This window comes from Muscardinus avellanarius (assembly GCF_963383645.1).
Source record: "Muscardinus avellanarius genome assembly, chromosome: 8".
NCBI lineage: Eukaryota > Metazoa > Chordata > Mammalia > Rodentia > Gliridae > Muscardinus > Muscardinus avellanarius.
Window position 1 is genome coordinate 82,231,218 of NC_137794.1, and position 15,915 is coordinate 82,247,132.

The window sequence follows — 15,915 nt, forward strand, 5'->3', positions numbered from 1 at the left end:
TTGAGATTTACTGTAAATCCACAGTAATAAATGTGGTGTTAATGGCCTATATCTATAATATGTACCTATGTATTAGTAGAGAGGCCAAAAATAGAACCATACATATGCAGTTGATTTTTGAAAAATAAACCAATGTAATTAAATGAGGAAGTATTATCTTTCTCAATAAGTAATGCCAAAATAAATGGATTTCTGCATGAAAAACAAGCCCTTACCCAAGTCTTTACTTCATAGCCAAAATCAAAATTTACTTGAAATACTTTTAGATCCAAATGTAGAAGGTAAAATTATAAAATCTCCAGAATGGTTAATATTTAAAAATAAATCTTGATCAGTGAATTTCAATCAGTGCTATCAGGAACTGAATTCCCCCCTTTTTACCAAAAGGAAATTGATAGATAATATCATAATTTCAATAGATATATCTTTAAAAATCACTATTTTAACTATACAATAAGAAGAAAAAAGCCATCTATATAAAACAGTATCTAGCCGGGCGTAGTGGCACACGCTTGTAATCCCAGCATTCGGGAGGCTGAGACCAGAGGATTATAGTTCTCAGACAGCCTCAGCTACTTAGTGAGGCTCTCTGCAACTCAGTGAGACCCGGTTTCAAAATAAAGAATAAAACTGGGCGTGGTGGCGCACGCTTGTAATCCCCGTGCTTGGGAGGGGGAGACAGGAGGATCGCGCAGGTTCGAAGCCAGCTGCATGCGCTGGCTTAAGAGACCCTGTTTCCAAATTAAAAAATATAAAATAGGTCTGGGAGTGTAGCCCGGAGGTAGAAGGGCTTCCAGAAACCCCAGTACCACACACACACACACACACACACACACACACACACAGAATAAAAAATAGGGCAGGAGGTGTAGCTCGGAGGTCGAATGCCCCTGGGTTCCACCCCCAGACCCGCAAAACAAACAAACAAACAAACAAACAAACAAACAATATCGATTTGAATATGGAGATACTTGGGGGAAAATAAATCTATCTTTGTTGGTAAGCAAAATGCAACAGCCATCACACCTATTCCTAGGGTCACAGTCACTGTAATTGAAGGGATATTGATAACATTCCTCAGAATCAATACCATGAGCAGGGTTGTTACCAGTGATGTGATTTTAGGATATGTACATGTAAAAAAGGAAAGCCCTTACCTAAGTCATTTTGGTGAAGTCTAAAAACACATGGTATATATTTTCTCAATTTATATAATAAATGTTTCCTGGAAAATAGACACTATTCAACAGTTTTATATGCAAATAAATTTAAGTTTCAAGTATAACACAAGATGGATTGATTGATTGTATCCTACATAAATATCCAGTGGCCCATTTAGAAGTCCAAGAGAAATCTTTAATGGTGTTATATTGTCTGGTGCATTGGGGGGCAACTAGCATCCTGGTCTTCTAGGCCACTATAAGTATCCACCCAGCCCCAGAAAACACAAAGACATACTGCAAGCCTCCTAAAATCCATTACAGAGCTGCTGCGAAGCTGATAGAACCACTGGTGTAGGCCATAACAATCGAACACATCTACTAAGGAAAAAATACAGTTCTGTTGAGTTAAAGGGAAGAAACCAGGACTGGAAGAGATGAAATTTGCAGTTTGAAAGTCAATCTTTGAAAAAGCCTTTAAGGCCTTTGTAAAATAAATGTCTCCTGCTTGAACGGAAAGCTTTAATTCTAACCACTGTATTGATGAGAAGCGTGTCAGTAGAGCAAGGGGTTTACTGTATTTACCAGGGCATCAGCCCCGGGGTCCCGAGGCTGGGATCAGTCTTCCCAGCCTTGGGAGGGCCTTGGGGCACTTGGCTCTTGGCAGCTGAAGACAGTTTTGCCAGCACTTTCTCAGGAGCTAAAGTTCCTAACTGTCCGGGTTTCCCTCAACTGTTTCTTACGTGCAGGGATTTTACAGATTCCAAAGTGCTTTCATATCAATCACTTTCTTAATTTAAAGGAAGTTGAGGTAACAGATCCAGCTAAGGAATGAGGCACAGCAGGAAAGGTCTTTGGGAAGGACCCTTTAAAGGCCCTGGCGTCGGAGGGCCTAGGCTGGGAAGGGGGTGGAGGAGTGTCCTCTTTCTCCCCCACCCTCGGGCCGCGGAGCCAAGGCCGGGGAGGGCTGTCTCCTCCTCTTCCCCAGCAGCTGCGGCTCACTCAGCTCTCAAGCCAGGGCCAGGGGACCAGGAGGCAGCGACTTCTTAGGCTCTGGAGAAGTGGATTCGCGTGGCCACCAGGATGCCCGCCGCCGCGGGGGTCCTCCTCCTCCTGCTGCTCGCGGGGAACCCGGGGGGCGGCCAGGCGCAGCGGCCACCGCAGCGGCGGCAGTCACAGGCGCATCAGCAAAGAGGTACAGTCGAGGCACGCGCTGGGACTAACATCCTTTTCCCGGGCGCGGCAGCGGCTTGGGGACCGGTCCCTTCTTTCCAGAGTTGCAGACCCGGACAGCTGTCTTGCTTTGCCCTGGGCAGCGCGCTCGGGCGGGAGGGGCTCAGCTCGGTGCAAGTTCACGTTCGACTCCCCGAGTGAGTGGTTGAGTTGAAGGAGGGGAATTACCTCCAGCTGAAGGGACATGAAGCGCTTTTCATTTCTTAGAGATCCACACATGCTTTAAATTGACTCACGAACTCTTTCCGAGAGGCAAACTTTTTCCAGTTGGGTGGTGGTGAGGAGGCGGGGGAGAGAAAGAAAGAAAAGATATTTTCTCTAATCAAATTTCATTCCTGCAGAGAAAGCTTCTCCCAAGCTGTAGGTCATCTTGGGACTTGGCGGAGGGCAAGCTGACCCCCCCCCCCCCTTTTCCCCTTCAAATAATTGGAAATGGGATTTGTAAAGTAAATAAATGGATTTTTCTTTTTTTCTTTCGGGATATTGAGGGTTCCAGCCTCTCCTATTCCAAAAACACATTCCTCCGGTAGAGAAACTTTTCTTGCTTAAAACAGAGGAGACTTCTAAGTCATTTGTTTCTTAAGACTGTAAGTCACCAGATATACACTTGAGAGGCTTTGGAAAATAGGCGTATTTAATGCAACTTAAGTTATTCTCATCAGAGGATCTTAATGGTAATGTGCTTATCATTTCCAAAACTCTTGGGAGTCTTTGAGGAGTTACTTTATCATGAATTTTAAAAGAAGCACATGTCTAGCATTTTAAAACCTTATTTGTAACATATTTCGGCAGATATTTCCATAAGTTGTAAACCTAAAAGTAAGAATTGATTTAAGTAATATTTAAGTTCTGTTTTAAATATCACAAAGAGTTCAGAATCTGGAGCCTTGGAAATTTCTGACAAGGGTAAATTTATTGAAGTTTTGCAATATACTCATCCCTTTTGTAATAAACTGGAATCAAGCCAGGTCTAAGAGTGATGATGGTTGTTTTTGTTATAATCTAGCATTTTTAGCAGTACCATTTTCTCTAAAGGAGTGAAAAAAATGCCCTCATCTCCTTGCTATAATAATAACTATATGACTGTAATTCTTAGAATGAAAATGACCTTTCATTCACCATATGACCTTTTTTTTTTTTTTGTCTATTTTTGCTTTTCTCTTCATGGAGGTACAATGGGTCAATGTGGCTAAAATAACAGAATTTCTGAGAGTCATGTTGAGAATATCTTTGCAGCTGCTTTGAACTAATAGCCGTTGTTCAATTTTATGCTATGTTTTACTGATGCCCTGCACTTTAATACTATCCAGCAGCTGGGAGAGAAAACGGTCCAGAACACCAGTCCTTCCATCCACTTGGAATGGGGCAGAAACACATGGCATGTAGTGTAGCTAGCAATGGATTCCTGAGAGTTTTCCCAAGTGCATGCACACAATCTCTCCTTTAGTCTCCTCTCTTTTAATAAAGCTAAAACTAAGATTTTTATGACCCAGGCACAAGTTGAGGTGAATTTCATTCTGTTAAGAGATTCCTAAGATACTATATAGTAAGAAATCCTAAGCAAAATAACGATGACATAGTTTACTATAGTCTACAATATTCTACTATCATCCTTGCTGTGGGTCACTTCCAAAACTATATTCGAAGTTGGCTCCAGGAGGAATGGTTTAAGTTTGTTAATAATAAATGCATACATGAAATATATTTTATAATACATTAAATCTGTGAAATGCTTTATAACTTAAAAATGCCTTATATGCATGATCTGTTTTCACCTTCATCTATTATTATTCTCATAGGTCTAATTTAAACACCGAGGCTTGGAATAACTATGATTTAAGTTCATGTAGTTGTCAAGAAAAACTGATCAACACCCAGAAGGACTTTCAGTATTTTTAAGCCAAAATCTCTTGTTTATGGTTTCATTGATTTGGGTGTGTGTGTGTCATGTGTCCCTTTTGCGTTGTTTTCTTCAAGTGAGCTCTTAGTGCAGATCACTGATTAGGAGTTGGACAAGTACTTTCTTAGCTATCCTCAACTTTTCTGTTTTTAATTATACCCCCTAGGGCTGGGATGTAGCTCAGTGGCACAGTATTTGCCTTGCAAGTGCACCCCCATGAGTTCCATTCCCAGTTCCCCAAAAGACAAAAAATTATATATACTAGGACTGACCTTCCTGGTCAAGCACTAATTGTGTAGAAGTTCTGTTTTACTTTATAGTAGTGTCAATTTATTCAATTTATTAAGAATGCTGACATAAAACAATCATTTTTAGGTGTTGTGATTGAGTTAGAAACTTAAGATTTTTTTGTTTGCTTACTTTTTATTTTTTCTCTAAAATCTTAAGTATTTTCCATAGCGCACTGAATTGTAGTATGAGTAATGCTGATTAGGCAAATTTGCCAAGAAAATTCTTTAACTAGATTAAGATCAATAAAATAAAACAATGCAGTCACAGTGATTCTACATTTCATTAAGGCTGTGGATAACTTCTTTTTGGTCTACTTGTGACTAATGCGTAGAAGTGGAAACATAATGATAGGTAAGTTACAACTGAGTGAAAAATAGATTCCAAAGAAAGTTCCATAGTGAGTCAAGATCAATCTGGAAATCTCAAGCAGTGTGACAGATGTTTTTTGTTCACTTGAATTAGTAATGGACTGATAGAAAACAGAAATATTTAAGCTTATCAGAATTGCAGATAGTCCAAAACAGATTCAGGTGGCTAAACTGTTGAATAGGTGAATTTTAGAAGTCTCCATAGCTTGGATTATGAACTGAACATACATAGAGTTGACTTTGTTATTCATATTCAGACATTAAATAATTCCATTTGCCCCTCCTTAGGAAATGTGTGGTGTCCTTTCTATGCATAGGGGTGAGTATGAGAACAGGATGAGAAAGGCCAGCCTGAGTCGCAGCAAATTCAGTATGAATCTATAGCATGGCATGAGCACAGGAAATTTGACTAACTTCCATATATGATTATAAAAGCAGAAAATTTGGTTAATGTATTTAGGTACTTCATTGACAAATAGGTTTACTTTTAGAGGATGTTTGCTAGAATAGACAAGGCTCTGAAAAGATTCCCAGAGGAGGAATGCTCCAAGTAAAGCCTTTTGACCTGAAGAAGGAAAGATGTAGGGGAAAAAAAAACCATAAGAAAAACCTTCAAATTTTTATAGGGATAGTTGTATGAGAAAGGGATGAAATTCCTTTCTAAAGGGTAATTGGGAATGCATAGAAGGCTATGACAAAAATAAAATGGAGTTGACTGCTCTCTCTTCCCCATTTGCCCACTCCTCCCTCCCTGTTTTGAAAGGCTCAGCAATAACTGCTGTGTTTGGGCACCTTGCTTCTGGAAATATCCATGTGGTGCTCAGATGTACAGCTGGTCAGGGAGGCTTAGGGATAGGCTGCCTCTGCTGAGATAAAGTTAAGAAGCATCAAGTATCCATTCCTTTATCAAGTCCAAGATTCCAGTATTATAGTCTATTGTTTTTGGATTGTGTACTTATATTTAAATGACTGAATTCCGAAAAATGTCAAGTGAGTGTTAAAATGTATTGGAAATAAAAAACAGATCTGAGGCAATCCTCACATTTTTGGCAAGAATGGATAAAAATTTAGGACGGAATTTCCACATCACCACCAATTGCATGATTCCCAAGCATCTTTTGTTATAAAATATGAGAATAGTTTATAAAATTCCTAGGAGATTATTAGAGGATTTATTGTAGGCACAAACCTAGAATTATTATTTTTATTCTTTCTTTTGTTCCATATGTAACTTATTGGTTTATTCACTATATGTTGACCTAATAGGTAAAAAATGATTCATAACAGAAAATTCATGGCTGGAAATAAGCATATATGCAACATTGATTGTGGTAGATATGGTAGAATTAATAAAATTGATGTGAATCTTATATTTTATTTCAAATATCAGTGGATTCAGATTTCTGTTTTATTTTTAAGATTTTTCTCTTAGGATTTCATACAAAGTAATCAATTGAACCTATATCAAGAGTTGTTGGGAAATATGAAAAAAAGTACATGATTTCCCAATTCTTACTTAATTCACTTGTTATATAAACTCCTGAGATATGGAATAACTATCATATATCATATACAGAACATATATAATTTAAAGCTCAAATAGGTGTTTGAAAAATTCTAGCCAGATACGGATATTATAAGAAGGAAGTGATTCTATATTTTATGGGAGGTGTTAAACAGGAAGAAGAGTTTCCGAATTAGTGGGATTTCTTGTACCTTTCCACTATCCCATGACAGTCATGACTCAAAGAATTTACAGTTCTTTAATTTTTTTTTTTTTTTTTTTTTGCAGGTCTGGGGATGGAACCCAGGGGCATTTGACCTCTGAGCTACACCCCCTACCCTATTTTTTATTCTTTATTTTGAAACGTCTCACTGAGTTGCAGAGGGCCTCACTAAGTAGCTGAGGCTGTCTGCGAACCGCGATCCTCTGGTCTCAGCCTCCCGAATGCTGGGATTACAAGCGTGCGCCACCACGCCCAGCTCAGTTTTTTAATTTTTGTGATAACTGGGGATGTATCCGAGGGGCATTCTACTTCTGAGCTACACACTCAGTCCTATTTTTTATTCTTTATTTTGAAACAGAGTCTCACGGAGTTGCAAAGAGCTGCACTAAGTAGCTGAGGCTGGGAACCGCGATCCTCCTGTCTCAGTCTCCTAAATTACAAGCGTGTGCCACTATGCCTGGCTAAGAATTTACCTTTTGGTAGATTTTCCATTAATATGTTCTCAATCCTCATTTTTCTAAAACAGACCATTGTCACTATTAGTCCATTTACACGTTTAATCAAAACTGATTATTCACTGACAGTGACTCATGTGTTAAACATTTCAACATGGACCACTTAGACTGAAGCATTGTTTGTGTTGGCTCAAATAGATTTAGCAGGGACTGTTAATACTTAAAGTTTATAACAGGTCTCACATTTTCTTTCGTAAGATGTTTAAGGATTAGAGGACCACAATTCTGGCTACAACGGAAGTGGAGGAATTGGGATCAAATGGGATCCAGAATAGGAAAACTAAACTCAATTTAGCCTGAATGTGGCAAAATTAGTGGGGTGAATAACTTGTTTAGAGCTATAGGAAAATTATAGACAACTATTAAGTCCAAAGAACGTATCCAATGCACATCTAGCTGAGTGAGGTGAGTTCTCCATTAGGATTCTATTTTATGGTTGGAGCATTTCAAAGACAGTTTTGTTTTTTTCTTTTTCTTTTTTAAAGGCAACTTCAGGTCACCATCCAATTTGCAAGAAGTCCTAATTTAGCATCTGGAGACTGTGTAAAAACATTAGGGAGAGAAAACTTTCAGTGGTCACACATATTATTTAGCTTTTGATGCCGAAGACTGGGGTTTAGGGTTGCTGGATATTCAGAACCTTAAACCTAGTAGCTAAGCAGAAACTTAGGCAGAAGCCTCGGGATAGTGAATGAGCAAACAAGAGAGAAGTTAGAAACAGACAAAAAGAGATGCCACATGGTGCTCAAGACTCATGCTGGCTGAGCATCTACCAACCAGTGTACCCCTTGGTCAGATGGAATTTATTTATTTATTTATTTATTTATTTATTTATTTATTGGTACTAGGGGTGGAAACCAGAGGCTTTCTACCTCCGGGCTATACTCCCAGACCTATTTTATATTTTATTTGGAAACAGGGTCTCACTAAATTGCTGAGAGCCTCACTAAGTAGCTGAGGCTGGCTTTGAACCCGTGCGATCCTCCTGTCTCAACCTCCCAAGCGCGGGGACTACAAGCGTGCACCACCACGCCCGGCTGGTAAGACTGAATTTAAAGGTCAGAATTTGTGAATGAAATTGATGGAGTTAGGACTTTGTGTATGAAAATGTAGTAAACAAAAGTGAATGTAAATCAGAAAGTAAAACAGACATGCACACAAATGGAGAAGTCCTTTTTGTTGTGGAGATTACATTTAGTTAAGATGGAGATGAGGAGATAGGAATATAATGAAGTAATCTCAGTATATAGAATAGAATGTAGGGCATGCTAGATCCCTTAACAAACACAGTAGGATAAAGGGATAAAGGGAATCAAGCACTTTAGGAGTGGAGGGCGGTGAAAGGTGGACCTCATGGAGAAGGTCACACTTGAACGAACTCTTGCAGGTGATGTAGGAGTGACTCAGACAGACATCAGATGGAAGAGTAATTCCAGGCAAGGAACAGACTTGTAAGTGCCTATGGTTAGGGCACAGTGAGTGGGATCAGAGAAGTTATGGGAAGCATTGATCATTGCAGAGATTTTGCTTATACTCTGAGTGTTATGGTGAAGTTCTAGCAAGTGTTGAACACAGTGGAATGGTTAAAGGAAATCCTAGTTATGTCTTTTTGCAAATAGGCACAAATCCCTGGGACGTGCCTATGATTATCTCAGACTTATCTTTCACCCTGTCCCAGACATTCCATTTATGGAGGACATGAAGGTGCTTCCACATTACCAAGCACCCTACTGCAACATTTTTTTTTTTTTCTGTGAAGCTCTAATGCATCTTTTGGTGCTTTTTCTCCTCCTTTTGTCATCTCTTAATACTGTTTTGTGATGGAAAGTATATTGGTGCCTCAAATAGAGCTCAAGTGCAAGGAATTTTCACAGCTCCTTTTATTTTCCCCAATGTACTCAAATATGTCATAGGTTTCTGAGAGTAATTTTTACTTAACGTGAACTTTATTTTTAGCATTTATTTCTTTTGATAGTACTAGGAGTTGAACCCAGAGGCTATTCCATCCCCAGCCCTCTCCCCTATTTTCTTTTTTACTTTTTACTTTGAACCAGGATTTTGCTAAGTTGCTACGGCTGGCCTCAAACCTCCTATCTCAACCTTCCAGTACTGGGATTAATGGTGTCACCACTTCTAGTTACTAGTGTGCACCTTAAAACAAAAGTTACTTACAGTCTCACATGGACATATGTGTACTCTGGAGTTTCCTTTTTATGATCTAGTTTAACATCAAGAGTTTAGATATTATTGTAAAAAAAAGACACAGTGATGTATTGATTTGATGACTTTTTTATGAAATAAACTTTGAAAGGTTTCCTAATGTTAAATTCAGAAGCTTATTCTGTGCTTTGTTTTTATTTTTTTTAACTACTTTAAGGATCACTAAGTCTTACAGTAACCTTTAGAAAAAGTAATGCAATTTTGGCATTATTTAATTCTATCTTTTAGAACAAAAGTTATAGGAAGAAAATTGCTTAGTCTTTTTCCCCTTTCTACCATCATCTCTTCCTTTTCCTTGGATATTCTGTTTGAGAATAAAATATGGTAATTAAAAAGATGATTTAAACAATTTTAACTTTTAAGAAGATATATACAGCAAAACTTCACTTAAATCTTTCTTATTAAAAGCCACTGATAGTTTCTGTCTAAATATAGTCTTGAGACATAATCTAAATTTACATGTTGAGTTATAGCTAGAGAGACTATCAAATATGTATAATATGGATTTTGAGTTTTTTCTTAAATCATCTTGAATATAAATTTTAATATGGGAGTTTTATGTTATTGGTTTTTATTTTGGAGACAGGGCATTTAGAAAAAGATCATGGCACTTATTCTATTAGTGGGTTATTACTCATAACACCAGCCTTCTCTTACAAGCTTGATCTAGTTCAAATAGCAAGTTAATCTATGCAAATTTCTTATGACGAAAAACAGAGGGACCGTTTAGTGTGTGGCATTCAGGTGAGGTGCCTTTCACAGTGCTAGGATGTTTGTCCATGTATGGCCCTCTTAGTTGACCACTGGACTGTATGTCCTCCCCTACCCCCATGGCTCTTTTTTTAACTCTCAAGTGCCAAATAGTTAAGATTGGTATAATAATGCTTAGTACATTTTGAGAATTAACACATTTACTTACATAGCTGAGCAGCTTTCCAGGGTAATATAATTAACCTCATTTTATAGAAGGAAAATAAAAGTCAAGCAACTTGTCAAGGACAAATAAAAGTTCCAATGATAGTTTTTGACATAGAAATTAAATTATGTTTCTCCTACTTATGGATTCTAAGCCATCATTCCTTTTTGAAATATATATATGCATATATATACTAATATATATATACAAATATGTATATATTATATACTAATATATATATATATATATATATATATATATATATATATATATATATATTAGTACTGGGGATGAAACCCAGGGACATTTCTACCTCTGAGCTATACCCCCAGCCCTATTTTTTATTCTTTATTTTGAAACAGGGTCTCACTTTGTTGCAGAGGGCCTAAGTATCTGAGGCTGTCCTCAAACCACGATCCTCCTGTCTGAGCCTCCCAAATGCTGGAATTACAAGCATGCGCCACCATGCCCGGCTATTATATTTATATTTCATAAAATACTTTGAAAATATGATATTTCAATTTCTGAGTTATGTTAGTCTAATTTGAAATAAGAGATTATGAAAGAATAGGAAATTATTATGAAAGAATGGGAAATATAATTTGTAGATTTTAGGGGCCTCTTTTGCTTGAACATTTTTACACTCCTTGAAACTATGTAGAAATACACATACATATGTAATTATATAAAACTATTCACAACTTAAAACATCCATCAAATTATAGTCTAAGTTCTTAGGACTTTAAGTACTGGACTATTGGAAAGTATTAAATGTTTTCTTCATTTTTTTCCCTGAGATTATAGAATTTACTTCAGTAAGTTAGAAACACAAAGTATTTATTATATAATGAATGACTTTAAAGTAGTCAATGTATACATGTCAGTGAATGAAATGAACAAAAATAAAACATACATACCTAAGAATCAGGGCAGATCAGGGCTTATTTATAAATTTCTTAAAGTGATATGTAAAACATTAATATCTCTATAAAAAGATTTAGATTTTCTTTTGAAGTTGAACTCAGTTAAGAGAAAATTGTACAAACCTCCTAGATTCTGAGAGGGTATGCATGTGTATAAATGTATGTTTGTACTGTTTATGGCTTGGCACACACAATACTCAATTAGTATATTGTCCGTTTGGTTTCCGTTTTCCTAAGTCATTATCACTGTTATTTACATTATTATGTGAGAGTATAATGTACCAATAAAAGTATATAAAGAAACCTAGGATAAGGGAATCTAAAAATTAACTTTCTGGAAAAGTCTAGTTGCCTTGGTCAGTGATTGTGGACCAAAGAATAATTTGTACATGGAAGCATTCTCAGTCTACTAGTTTTACTGCTAAAACTCTAAGGTACAATCACTTTTGAGTTGCTTATAACATTGTAGGATCTATTACAAAGCAGAAATAGAGTTAGTAGAGTTTTCCAAATCAAGTATTTTTTTTCAAAAGCCTGCATAGCTGTCACAATTTTTTGGGTTCTTGCTTGCCATACATTTTTCAATTACTGACTAAGGTTAAAAGTGTGAAGGAGAATATGAAGCAGAACAAGTGTCATTTTGGTGAGCTCTCTCATCCCATTTATTTATTTTGATGTATATATGAAACATAGACTAAAAAGAAGAGTATCTAGTAGGATTTTAATAAATGTGAATTCTCAAGATGCCTCAAAAAATGAAGTGTAAGAACCAGTTTAGTGTCAAATTTTCTGGCTCAAAGAAGTGCTATACTTCAAGTACGTGTGGCATACCAAATTCAGCTGAGCCCATTTATGAAGGAATTTTGCTTCTATATATACAAATAGAAATGCATAAATTCAATTTTAATTGGCATTTTTATTGTAACATTTATTCCAAACTTTGTAGTTTAGCCTACAATATTTACACTTATTATCAGATACTACCTAATATCTTCAATTACCACACATATTTCTCTGCTTTGGGGGTAAATATAAATAGTAGAAAAAGTAGGAGATGTCAAGAGTTGGATTTATTGCCTAGTTGCTACTTAATTAAAACCAAGAATCTGATTGAATGGCTTTTTTAGCAAAATGGAATGGTGTTAGAAAATATTGGAACTAATTGGTACATATTATTTTTTTGTCTCTAAGTATAAAGCTGAACAATGATATTTGGGTGCATATGACATATCCCTTTTGTTTAAGAAGATGAAAATATTCAAAATATGTCTTTGATTGCATTCTAAGAGATTATATGGCAAACTATCTCCTTGTAGAGGGATTGAAGAATTCCATCAAGGTTACACAAGTCAAAAGCAATGATAAGAAGAAACAAAAGTTTCTATAATTAGCTAATAGTTATTTTAGTAGCTCAGTGTGAGAGGTGATTTTAAACAGGTAACACAGTGGACAGTTTAGCCATACTTTGTGGCTATTTATACTTCAGCTTAGAGATAACTAAATTTTGTTCTAAGACTCATTTATAGGCATACACTTAGTATTAATTTCTATCTCTTAGAACTCCTTTAATACATGTTAATGTTTAATACATGTTTAGAAATATGTAGCACAAAGTAAGTGCTGCATAAAGGTTAGTTATTATTTTTAGGCTAAAATGCACATGTCATTATTGGGTAAAGGTGACAGTTTAGTAATTTGACACATAATGAAAGTTAATTTTAGGATTTCTTTCCAAATCCTTTATTTTATTTTATTTTATTTTTTTAATTTAATTTTTATTTTTTTATAAGTGGAACATATTGAGAGTGGTGTACATTTACATTGTGCTTAATGCCCTTCCCCCTCCCATCCCCTCCCCCTCCAATAGAGAGTGTCCAGGTTAATCATGTTGTATTTATGCTATTATACATATTCGTATGTAGCTCTTCCATTGAAGAACCTCAGCTTTCTTCCTCTCCTATCCTTCTGTTCAAGCTTTGCTGAGATTTTCCCTCCATCATCTGGAATTCCTCTGGTATTACCACTACTCCCTAGCTTGAACATATTAGAGAAAATATATGTCCCTTCTCTTTCTGTGCTTGACTAATCTCATTTAATATAATGTTCTCTAGTTCCTTCCATCTTCTTGCAAATGCTATTATTTTATTTTTATTTATAGCTGAATAGAATTCCATTGTGTGTATTTCCCATAATTTTGCAGTCCACTCATCTGTTGATGGAGATCTAGGTTGATTCCATATTTTGGCTATTACAGACTGTGCTGCTATGAACATGGGTATGCATATGTTAACGTAATTCTCTGGTTTCAACCCCTTTGGAAAGATACCCAGGAGTGGTATCGTCGTATCAAATGGTGGATCTATTCCCAGTTTTCTAAGGAATCTCCATACTGATCTCCATAGTGGCTGAACTAGTTTGCACTCCCACCAACAGTGTAAAAGAGTTCCTCTTTCCCCACATCCTCGCCAGAAATTGTTGTTGTTTGATTTCTTTATGTTTGCCACTCTGATTGGGGTTAGATGGAATCTCAGCATAGTTTTGATTTGCATCTCCCTGATGACCAGTGATGCTGAACATCTTTTCATGTATCTATTGGCCATTTGTATCTCTTCTTTTGTGAAATGTCTATTCATTTCAGTTGCCCATTTCTTTAGGACATTTTTTTAATGGCAAGTAGAATTAGATTGTAGAAAATCTATCAATATAGATATTTTTTATGTTGAGTCTTCTTAATCGCTAAATGAAAAAGTAGTTTTGAGACACATTATTTAATATAGACCTGTATGAGCACAGTTTTTAGGGTATCAGTTTTTGTATTAAATCTACTGGAAATTTTCTAAAAACCAACCATACAAAAACTACATCAGAAAAATTGTATAACACCTAACAGATATCCAGGGAAAACTGTGTAAACCTGGGAATGTTGATTTTTTAAAATTTTATGCAAAATATGTTGTATAGGCCCTTTGCCATCAAAACATTTCAACCATACCTAATGTGTAATATATGACTGTTCAATTTTTCAATCTACTAAAATAGGAAAATATCACTGGAGTTATCATTGGAACATCAAAACTTAAGTGTTGCTTCTAGCCATTTTAAAACTATACCTGCAATGAATAAATCATCTAGCTGTTCTGAAACACAACTTCCCATTTAAAAAATGACAACACAGTGTTCAAATCCATCTTATGACATTGCTGTAAGGGTTAAATGAGAAATGTCACATAAAGAACATTAGTAATATTATTTATTAATCTAATAAATGACAGGGTAGGTCTTATACACTATTGGTATGAAGTTTTGCTTCACTTCTTTTCTTTTTCCCCTCAGTTGTATTAATATATTTAGTTCTGCACATTAAGGACACATATGCTTCTCAAACATGGTGCTATGTTATCAAGTTATTTAAGTCTGTGTATGTTTCTGCTGGTAAATTTCTTGTGGCAGCACATTGATGGTTCTCTTCTTCCCATCCATTCAGCTAGTCTGTATCTTTTGACTGGGGAATTTGATCCATTATGTTCACGATTATTACTGTGATATTTGACCCCTAACATTTTGGGTTTATTTCTGAATCTTTTATATATTTTTATTCCTTTTAATCTCTCTTACTGTTTATTTCTGTAGTTTGGTACTTTTACTTATTTTTTGTGTGTAGTGATAGTGTTTGATTCTTTTTCTTTTTTTAAATTTGTATATTTGTTTTACCAGTGAGTTTAATATTCATGTGTTTGCATGATGGCAGTAATACTTTTGCTTCCAGATGTAGAATACTCCTAAGTATTTCTTATGGGGTTAGTTTATTGTTAATGAAGTTTTTCTGTTTTTGCTTGGCTTGAGAAATATTTCTCCATTTTATCTGAAATAAGGTTTTGCTGTGTATATTCTTGGTTGGAAGTATTTGTTTGCTTTTCCAGAACTTTAACAATACCTTGTAGGTTATGCTTATAATAAATTCCAAACTAAAATTGCTATTCATTTAGTGGGCCTCCTTTATGAGATTGATAGATTGCAATGAAAATCTTACTGATTAGGTTTTTGGTTAACAGAAGATATAGTCCTAGTGATGTGATTATAAAGCAGAAATCCAGGAAGTGGTGCACATTAAACACACACATTTTTGAAGTTAGATTTCTGGAGTGTAAAACTTCTAGATTCATACTGCTGGCTAAGTCAAGCTGGGTGAATTATTTCTTTGAACTATATTCTCCTCACCTACAAAACAATAATAGTGCCTTTCTTAGAGAATAGTATAATGATTAAATAGAGTTAAGTGGCCAATTTGCAAGCACAAGACAATCATCATTCAAAAACTTTACATTCAGTGGTGTTTTAGCATGACTAATTAGAATTTTTACTTAAAACATCTAGGAACTAGACTTATTCCAACAAGTTAGTGTGATTAGAGGTAGTCATAGGCTGGTCTAAGTGGCCATGACCCCAATTTTAAATAATACTAGTACTGCCTACTTGCTGTCTTTACTTATTTGTCTACTAGGCTTCGTGAAGATTGTTTTCTAGTACTGAATGTATTACCTCAGTTTTCTTTCTCTGACCTCAGAAGGAAAGTGATACCAACCATCACCCTACTGCACAAAATTAGATGCGTAGCAGTTACCATTTAGTTTTTCTTTCCTTTACCTCCCATATCCAAGATAC

The 15,915-nt window shown here is 36.0% G+C and overlaps 1 protein-coding gene across 2 annotated transcripts in view; it reads left to right on the forward strand.

Moving 5' to 3' along the window:
• Positions 1-2,243: 2,243 nt before the first annotated feature.
• The window catches only part of LAMA2 (laminin subunit alpha 2), a gene marked incomplete at both ends in the record, with an annotated part of 652,317 nt that continues 638,645 nt past the window's right edge, over positions 2,244-15,915 (forward strand). For both annotated transcript variants that reach the window (XM_080699817.1, XM_080699818.1), the window contains one exon: positions 2,244-2,355. In XM_080699817.1, the coding sequence (XP_080555943.1) occupies positions 2,244-2,355 (112 nt within the window). The remainder of the gene's footprint in view (positions 2,356-15,915) is intronic.